The sequence below is a fragment of the Ursus maritimus genome, unplaced genomic scaffold (assembly GCF_017311325.1).
Source record: "Ursus maritimus isolate PB19 unplaced genomic scaffold, ASM1731132v1 scaffold_3, whole genome shotgun sequence".
In the NCBI taxonomy this organism is placed as follows: domain Eukaryota; kingdom Metazoa; phylum Chordata; class Mammalia; order Carnivora; family Ursidae; genus Ursus; species Ursus maritimus.
Window position 1 is genome coordinate 22,302,825 of NW_024425563.1, and position 10,189 is coordinate 22,313,013.

Below are 10,189 nucleotides of genomic sequence, written 5' to 3' on the forward strand. Positions count from 1 at the left end.
CTCCCTAAACTCCTGAGCTGTGACCTAGGCCTAATTCGGCTCCCATGCACACAGCTTTTTAAACGTCCATAAACACCATCGTGATGAACGAGCTGCAAGTTAATTGAAGAACTTGGATTCATAACGGGTGTGTCTTTTCTCAAACAGCAGATACTGGAAAGCCGAAGTCTGCAGCGGTAGGGCTGGCAGGCTGTGGGGTTTTGTTGGTGGATCTGTCCCATAGAAGGTTCTTGAAGCTCTGCCATTTGATGTTGGTTGAAGCCTGACCTGAATCTTCTAAGCCTTTCCCTGCACTGGCTCCACTGGGGTTTCTCAGGGTGAGATGCTGGCTGGAATAGGAGGTGCAGGCCTTGGGGGTAGTGATGGAGGCAGCAATGAAGGCCCCCTTTTCGCAGCCATGGCCCCTGCCGAGATCCACCAACAGACACCTCTGGAGGGTCTCCTGTGTGTGTCATCCAGCCCCCCTGCCCCCACCCCCCGCGGCATCCCTGCCCTGTCCCGGAGGCCCCCAGCTTCTGCGAGCCAGACTTCTCCTGCTTCTGCAGCGGTCCTGAGGTGGCATGGGGACAGACTGGGGGCCAGATGCCTTTAGGACCGGGAGAGCAAGGACAACATCCTGTGTGTTATGGGGGAGGGGAGGTGCAGACAGAGGTGCCCCTCATGGGGAAATAGATACAACCCATCACTGCCACTGACGAACCCACAGGTTTCAAGTGTCTTCTCTCTTTATGAAGACAAAGGTATCTCACCTTGGCGGGTTTCAACACCATGTGGTGTTATTTTCTGCAGTCATGACCTTGACCAGGTTCTGTTGACTCTCTCTTCTAGTTCCCTAATTACATTTGTGGTGAATTCCATACCTTTATAAACACGGTTCATCATTAAGTCCAGACTACCTTGAAGTTTCAGTCTCAAACTCAAGTTCAACTCCACCGTCTTCCAAGCTCCAGGACCCCTAGTGTTTGGGGTGGGGGTGTGGTCTGCCTTGTAGACAGCTACCTACCCTCTGTCCTCTTGGTCCAGATCCTCCGGGATTTGGGGGTAGATGGTGATGGGCAGACAGGGAAGATGGGAAAGGGAAGGCAGAACTCCTAAGAGCCAAGCACTTTCAAGGCCAGTGACCTTGATGCCCCTCTCGCGTTCCCTGCAGGTCTTACAGGGACCGGGAGGGGGCCAACCACTGACTGACACCTGCTCACCGTCCTTACCTCTCCCCTACTCTTTCCTTGGATAGCTGCTGATCTGTGAATAAACACTTACATGTCGCATTAGTTTAGCTCCCCCTAGAATGCCTTCAAAATTGAGGTGTTTTAAAGTAATGCTCAAGGCTTTAAAAGCCCAAGGAAGTAATCAAAGCTACTGCTTTGGATATAAAAATGTAGAAGATGCCGAGTGTAAAATAACTTGGGAGTTCCCTTCAACTTTTTTTTTTTTTTTTAAGATTTATTTACTTATTTGTCAGAGGTGGAAGGAGGGGGGAGGAGTGAGAGCACACAAGCAGGGGGAGTGGCAGGCAGAGGGAGGAGCAGGCTCCCCGCTGAGCAGGGAGCCCAACAGGGGACTCTGGGACTCATCCCAGGACCCTGGGGTCATGACCTGAGTGGCAGGCAGATGCTTAACCGACTGAGCCAGGCAGGTGTCCCTCCCTTCAACTTGTAAGAAAGTATTTAGCGTTTTGTTTCTTTTGAGTAACTGATGATTTATTCCTTTCTTCTAGTAACATGACCTGTTTGTCAAGAGCAGAGCTAGATTGGAGCCTTCCTCAGACCACCAGTGTTGACTCCACCGTGGGCAAATGTGCGGCCTCCTTTTCTTTGGTCTTGACTTCTCATTCTTATTCTCTCACTTCATTGCGTACATCTTTTATAGAACCTTCAAGTTCTTTTTGGGGAAAAGTGTTAGGCCTTTTGGGGGGGTGATGATGAAAATGTTCTAAGATTAATTTATGTGATGGTCACACAACTTTGTAAATATATTGAAGACCATCGAGCTGCTCACTTGAAAGCGGATTACTTGACTGGCATGTGAATTATCTCAATAAAGCTGCTTTTAAACGCCTTGAGGTTATTGGGAAGGTGGGAGTGCGTAGACGGGGCACACTCTTACGCCAGTGACACCCCCTCCTAATTTCCTGACTTTCACAGACCCCAGAGAGTTCTTTGGTAGTGGCCACGTGAGGCAGCAGGGAGGATATTAGGATCCCAGCTTCTTTGTCCCCTGGTTGTCACAGCTTGGGTGGACATGATGGCACTCCCCGCCCCCTTCTCTACCTGTGAGGAAGACCGCCCCCCAATCCCACTGGCCATTGCTGATTGGCCTGGAGGCAGACATGTGACATGAGCCGGCCAATCAGCTGTGCTCTCCCAAGACGGCAGCTCCACGTCAGGGTCAGGAATTTGCGTGACCTTGGGCTTAGAAGACACAGATTCTTGGCTTGATCGGCAGCCCATCTTTACTCAGGCATCTCTGGGTTTCTGCAGTTCATACCGGAAAGGCTTTGATGCCGGGAGCTTTCCGGCCTCAGTTCATTCCATCCGGGCAGGCGGCTGGGCCCTGCCAGAGGTGTTGGGACCGGTGAGGACAGGAGGACACTGGGGCCAGGACTCAGGGCCTGGACCAACTCAACTCGCGCAGCGCATATGGGGAACAGTAATGACGCTGGACCCAGCTAATTCATTGGGAGAAGCAAAGGACGTCACTCGGGCGTTGGTGATAGGGCCCCCCCGAATTGCTCATTAACCAATGTTTTTTCTTTTGTTTTTATAAAGATTTTATTTATTTGAGAGAGAGAGACAGCCAGCGAGAGAGAGAACACAAGCAGGGGAGTGGGAGAGGAAGAAGCAGGCTCCCAGTGAAGGAGCCTGATGTGGGGCTCGATCCCAGAACGCCGGGATCATGCCCTGAGCCGAAGGCAGACGCTTAACGACTGAGCCACCGAGGTGCCCCCATTAACCAATGTTTTGTACAGATCAGAACCCTGAGGGCCAGGGTAAAGAATCCTATTATGTGGTTAGTCTCCCCTAACCTTTCTCTCGTGAATTAAAAAAAATTTTTTTTTGCCAAAAAAAAAAAAAAAGTATCCCTTTGTGGCTGTTTTCTGCAACAATTTTGTTAAATTCTGGCAAATTTCAGACTCAGTTTAATTTATTTGGCTTAATTATTGTTCTCTATAAAAATAGTTCTGGTAAGGGAAATACATTGGGATAAATTAACACATTTTTTTTTTAAGATTTTCTTTATTTATTTGACAGGATAGAGACAGCCAGCGAGAGAGGGAACACAAGCAGGGGGAGTGGGAGAGGAAGAAGCAGGCTCATAGCGGAGGAGCCTGATGTGGCGCTCGATCCCACAACGCCGGGATCACGCCCTGAGCCAAAGGCAGACGCTTAACCGCTGTACCACCCAGGCGCCCCCTAAATTAACACATTTTAAAAAATATTTTATTTTTAAGTAATCTCTGCACCCACCCTGGGGCTTGAACTAAGAACCCCCAGATTGAAAGTTGCATGCTCTACTGATTGAACCAGCCAGGTACCCCCCTAAATTTTAAGGTTTTAAGAACGTAGATGATAAGACCAAGGCAGGAGGAGCTGAGTGGGGTGGGGGTACGATCCTGGCCGGAAGTCTGGGTGCAGTGCTACTCTCACGTGGTCCTGAGTCTCTCTGTCTCTAGGCTTTAGTCTTCGTAGCCTAAATGAGAGGTGGTGGCTAATGTCCCTTCCAGCTTTAAAATTCTCTTCCATGCAAGGCCACTGGGGAGCCCAAATGCTATGGGCCTTAGGCCCAACCGATGACTTCACAGTCCGACTACTTTGCCAAGGTTTGGCTCGGCCTCCTTGCCTGGAGCTTCTTGGATTTTAACATCAACATCAGCTGATCTCTCCTCAGCGTTTGGGCCCTGGGGCTTTTAACGAAGACAACATGGCATAACGACTCATGCCCAAGAATGTGTTCAGGCCCCAGCATCTTCGCTACCCTTCACCCTTGGTACGATCTCACAGGGCCAGGTTTTTCTTGGGAATAACATCAATATTTTTTTCACATCAAATTATTTACCAATGTTAACACTGGCTTTTTGCAGAAAATTTTTGAGTAATGAGAATGCATGGGAATGGATGTTTCGGGTTCCTTGAATTTTCTGATTAAGGAACCGCTGGAAACTAAGGTCACTTGTCTGATGAGATGTTTTGAGTGTCTGCTGTAGTCAAGTCCCTGCGTGCCTTCACCTGTGCGCATGCGCGGCCCTGCTGCTGGGAGGCCGCTCCGGGGTGGTGGCCCCGCGGGAGGTTTTCTGACACCTGCCCTCTGAATGGTTGGCACAAAGAAGAGAACTTCTAGAGACAGACATACCAAGCGTTTGACCCCCGCCCCCCATCCGCTAGTTCTGCATTTACCCTGTGAAGTTGCCAGAGCTCAGTCCCCGAACCTATAAAATGGAATCTGACCTCCGTACAGGGTTGTGGAGAGAAGGAGAAATAAAGGCGTATAGCATTTTGCAGTGGCCTGAGCGGGGCAGCTGGTGAGTTACTGCTCATTCTAACACTAGTTCCTCAGAGGGTAGATACATTCAGAAGAAACCGGAGTTGAGACCCAATTAATTTAAGCTGCACCAACCATTTTAATTACAAGTGCTTTCAATTTGGGGGGATAGTTTCTAGCCTTTTCTCCCAAATATTAAATAAGCTACTTTAAACTTAACCTCTTTGTGCCTGCTTGCTCATCTGTGAAGTGGGGTTAATAACAGTACTTTGCAAAGATTAAGTGGATCTCTAGGTAAATCTCTAGAACAGAACACGGCATGCTGTAGGGGCTGTGTAAGTTTTAACTCTTACGATGGCTACCACATAAATACTCTTCATTGCAGACAAGTCCTAGTTCTCAACAAGAGCCAGGAGAGCCTCCAGGCAGGGCTGGTGACATGGGCTTGGGACACAGGTTTGTTCTTGCCTCCCAAGGTTGCCCTGGGTAAGGCCTTGGTTCTCAGGGGAGCCTGGTTCCCCCTCTGCAGACGGGTATTATTGCTGCTCGTTTCCCCTCCCCCCCAAACCTTTGTAGAATACACTCCCAAGACACCAGTAGGCAACTAATGTTTGCTAACAGCCTAGCAGTTTTTGGGAAAGATCACCTAATTCAGAGTGAGTTGGGGACTCATTCAGGGGTCCAGCAGCACTGGGAGTGGAATGGCAGGTGGGGAAGACCCACCCCGTCCAGCTATTCCAGAGACCTTAAGTCATATCTCTCCCTCTGTGCTGCCTCCGCCGTCCCGAGTGGATCTTCTCCGAGAGCTGCCAACCTGGAGCGAACAGCAGGCTAGGTGGGAGTGTGCTGCTGGTGGGTGTTCTTGCCTCTGACATCTGAGCATGAGCCGTGCTGACGCCACAGGCTGGCTTGGGCTCATGACCTAACCCAGAGCCCACTGAGGGGGGGATGAGAGGGGACGTGGACTCTTCTCCTTCACCCCACGTAGCCTCTGCTCCAATTCGTTGAGCTTTAGTTTTGGTGCTGACACTAAAGGGACCCACCATGGTCTGGGTACCAACCCAGCCACACTCGGATTGGAGGCTTCGGGGACATTATGGAAGAGGAAAGAGGACCGGCTGCAGGTAGGGAGGAAGGTGAGTGCAGGAGGAGCAGGCCCTTTTCCATGTGCAAAGTGGCTGCACACGAGCCTGGCTTGGGTCTGAGTGAGGTCCAGGGTGCACTGGCAGCCCGAGCTTAGAGGGCCGGCAGCCCCTTGTCTTCCCTGCCCTTCTGCTTCTCCTCACCTCACTCGTCTGAGTTCAGACAACGCCAGCGGTCACCAGCATCGCCAGTAACTTCTCAGATGTAGGACCTAAGAGCCAAGAATTCCTAGCCCAGTCTCGATTTCTGTGAGCACCGATCTCTGCGGCCTGGAGGATAAACTCCTTAATGCAGAGGACCCTCAGGGAGATGAAAGGAGATAACAGAACTCGTTCTGCTACAGTGCTCCATCCAGATGGCACCTTATCACCTGGGCTGCAGCGATCCGTTCATACGAACATCTCCTCCCATCTCGTTGCCCACGGGCACCTGCCAGGCTGTATTCAGCTGACACATGGCAGGCTATCACCAAGTTAAACAAAACTGACCCATGGGCCAGATCTGGTCAACAGGTGCTTCNACGCGGCGCCCCCCCCCCCCCCCCCGCCTACAGAGTATGTAAAGGATTTTTTGATTTGTTGCTGAAATCGGGAGATCTGTACACAAGTCTGGACTCCCCATCTTCTCTGGAAAATTAGGAAGATGGGGGCCTGCCTCCCACTTGGTGGCAATCTGCGGGCACCAGGAGAGGCTGCTCCCTTTAGACAGATTCTCTCCATTCTGCCCACACCCATGCCTCTCCTCCTCTCTCACCGGAGCCACTTCCCCTCCACTTAGCGATTTTACCTACCTGGCCCCTGCAGCAGCCGCCGGCGGTGACTCAGGCGTAATGGAAGCAAAGTTCTCCATGAGCCCCGCCAAAGGAAGTTTTCAACACATGCTCGTTGAAAAGGCAGCCCCTGGGTCTTGCCAGGCAAACAGAACATACTGTATAGTAAGGTACCTCCAGAGAGAGGCCAGCCCCATAAGGAGGTACCCTAGATAACCCAGCTGTTGCTGGGTAGCCAACGGCAGTGATGTCCATCCGGTTGGTTTGGCTGCGATCGACCCTCTTTTCCTGTCCACCCTCTAGTGAACATAGGCAACAATGCGCCATTTGCTCAAGAAGGGGGCGGGGTGGCGCTAGCTTTATGGAGCCACTGTCAGTCATCAAGGAAAACACCTCCGGTCTTCTCTATTCGACTGTTTTAATCATTATCACCAGGAAACGGACCCAGGCAACCAATAACAAAGAAAGGGGTGGAGGGCATCGTTCCAGGCTGAGGCACAGAGCGGGCACAAACACGGAGGTGCAAAACCACGGGCGGGGGGGTACGAAGGGCCTACAGCTGGAAAGATGGCAGTTGCCGCGTGAAAGCAATGAGGCAGAGGGAGGACTTAGGGAAACAATTAATGGCTTGAGGCCTCTGCTTCAAGAAGGATAATCCACTGCGACAGTGAACACCACTCCCGTGGAGGGAACCCCGAAGGACAGGCGCCATCGCCCAGCCTTAGTTTTCATGTGGAACGCAATTAACCCCTAAAGAACGAACTCCAGAGTAGAGTTTCCGACCTATCTTTAGAACTTTTCAAATGAGATCCCAGCCCCCGACCTGGCCCTGCACCCCCAGGACGGCGCTTTATAAAACGAATCCAGTGGAGCCGCTCCGGAGGTGGCCGCTGGCCGGGAGGCCCTGACCCCGTCCTCGCGCTCTCCTTACGGGGCTCCACGCCGTCACGGGGCACCATTCAGAGACCACCGGAGCTGAGTACGAGCACCTTTCACAAAGCAGAACAAGCCACCCCAAAGGAGTTCCAAGGGGCCAAGCGCTCCTACAGAGATGAACAGTTCCACTTCCTGTTGCCACATTTGAAACTATTTATTGAATGAGGCAGTAATAGACAGAATGGAAAACAACACAGAATCCATGCTCTGCTACTTGGGTTTTGCTCTTCTTCTTCTTCTTCTTGGCAATTTCTCAAACTATTAGGAGGTTATTTCACCACAAAGGAACACGGACTTTAAAGCCCCTGAACAGCTTCACAATGACGATAAAAAATAATAATTAAAAAAATAACAAGTTGTAGAACTAGGACTGTTTATATGTAAATTTCCCTTCCCTCCCCCTATTACGTACAGAAAAAAACATACAAAGAACATTAGATAGTTTTATATAAAACAAGCAAATACAAGAATCTGAAACTTTTCTCAAAGGCTGAGCAAGACGTGAAGAATCTTTTAATGTCGCATTAAAAAAACCACATTAAATACACTATCACACGTGGGGGCCCGGGAGGAGGGAGGAAGAGTTGTCCCTGTACTCAAGGAGCAGAGATTTGGCCTGTCGAGAAGTCAGGTGAATTTAGCCACTTGGAGACTCAGGGCTTGCAGCTGAGAAATCACAGAATTTAAAGTGACCGAGAACACCCAGACCGGTCAACACCTGTGAGGAGGAAGCTGGGGGGCCTGGCCCACCAGGCTGCACCTGGGAAAACCGCAGTGTCCCTTCTGAACCAGGGCCTGCTCCAGGGCTGCAGGTAACACCCAGGTCCCTTTCTCTTCCAAGGCCCCGCAGGATGAAGAGGACCTTCCTCGAGCCGGGTGCCCCTGTCACTTCCAGTCGCCTCTGTTAAGCTACAGAAAGTTACTGGAAAGGAAAAAATTGCTCCCATTGGTGTGCCCTGGTCTTTGAAGATTTGTCTCTCCCTCCTTCCTTTCCCCTTCCAACCCCTCCCCTCCCCCTCCCACTCTCTCCCCTCCAAGCACACGCCCACAAGCACACTTGACGCTCACACGCTCCTCAAACCCTTAATACTTCTGTTACCTTCAGTTCATATACATGACCGATTCAGGACTGACCTTAAAACCAAAGCAACATTTTAATAGTCATGAGATCAAGAAGGCTTCCTGGGAAGGGGAGGAGATGGGAGGCTGAAGAAATCCCTCTTGTCCCTGCCTGGAGCTTTAAGGACATTCACCGGCCTGTGGCAAGGTCAGCACCTGGGCCAGCCCGAGGAGCATCTCAGCTGCCAGACCATGAGGCCCTTGGACCTTGCAAACACAATTTCTGGACCCCACCCCGTTTTGGAACCTCCTTCCTCAGGTGAGTCCAGCAGGGAGAGTTCTGGGTGGCCACTGGGAGGCAGCTTTGGTGAAGGGCATGGTCACCTCCGCCTGAGTTTGTCAGTAGCTCAACGCATGACCCTGGTATGAACAAAAACCAGGTGACTGTGTCTGGCCACGTACCCTACACCCACTAAACTGGGTGAATTATTTTATTCCACAGCTCACCTTGATTTCATACAGATAATTCCATGCGGGTTTCATATATATATATATATACATATATATATATACATACATACATATATATACTTTATATATATGTAAATGTGTATATCCATATGTACACATATACATATATTCACACTCACACGTACACACACATAAGTATACACACATGTTTCTGCAGAAAGAAGTCCTGCCACAATTTGGCTTTTTTGGGACAGTGAAATCGACAACACAGTATCCTATTCCACCAATCCCAGAAAATCAAGAGTGGTGCTTTAAAAAATGCAATTCCAAAACCCACTGCCTTTCTTCCTTTTTAAAAAAAAGGTTAACAAAACTTTTCTTCCAAAGTCGAGAGACTTAATTCCATTTGATTGCACCTCTGCAAACGTGTAAAAAATTTTGAAGTAGACTAGAAAACGATGTCATGGTACGGCCGCGTGTCACTGTTCCAACGTCACCACCTCCACAGCCTGGCCGTCCATGGTGACTGTGCTGTCCGATATCCGGGTGGTCACAGGGGCCATGGCCACCTGCACCGGCCCGTTGCCCTGGGCGAGGCTGGTTACCACAGTCTGGTACATGCTCACGGGGATCTGGACCAGTCCTGGGGAGACAAAGGGGAGACGTCCGGTTGGGATCGGGCTCAGCTTCCCAGATGCTGGCTGGGCAGGGCAACCAGCCCCAGACCCTCCAGGGCACCACCGTCAGCCTCATGTACTCGCACACCGACTGTCCAGGCACAAATACATCCCTCCTCTTACCCACGGTCATTCCGTAAAACAGACTATCAGGAAAGTAAGTTCGAAGAAACCGTGGAAATGGGCCCTACGGCAGGGCCTCCCCAACTTGCCAGGAGATAAGCCTGCCTGCCTCTTATTTTAGGAAGCAAGGCTGGTCAGGTGTGAACCCTCCTCCCCAGCCCAGCCCTCCTGACTGCCTCCTTCCACTGGGAAAGGCTGCCATTAATTCTCTTTGATGTTCTGCTACTGACTTCTTCAAACGGCCGCCTGCCTATGCTCAAGTTTCTCTCAGCTTGAAAAAATGTCTCCCTCAATCCTGTCCTATTTGCTTGGCCATTGCCCCTCCCTTCAGTGTTTGCTTATTAAAAAAAGGGGGGGGGGATGGCTCCTGGGTGGCTCGGTCAGTTAAATGTCCGACTCTTGATTTCAGCTCAGGTCATGATCTCAGGGTCGTGAGACTGAGCCCCGTGTCATGTGTGAAGTGTTCACACTGGGCAGGAAGGCTGCTTAAGATTCTCTCTCTTCCTCTCCCTCTGCCCTCCCCACCACTCTC

General features: G+C 50.8%; 1 protein-coding gene across 6 annotated transcripts in view; it reads right to left on the minus strand.

Moving 5' to 3' along the window:
- Positions 1-7,466: 7,466 nt before the first annotated feature.
- NRF1 (nuclear respiratory factor 1) overlaps positions 7,467-10,189 on the minus strand; it is a 141,411-nt gene continuing 138,688 nt past the window's right edge. For 4 of the 6 annotated variants that reach the window (XM_040644003.1, XM_040644008.1, XM_040644005.1 and 1 more), the window contains one exon: positions 7,467-9,500. In XM_040644003.1, coding sequence (XP_040499937.1) covers positions 9,337-9,500 — 164 coding nt within the window. In that variant the 3' untranslated portion in view covers positions 7,467-9,336. The remainder of the gene's footprint in view (positions 9,501-10,189) is intronic. The other 2 variants (XM_040644007.1, XR_005838512.1) reach the window with 2 other exon arrangements.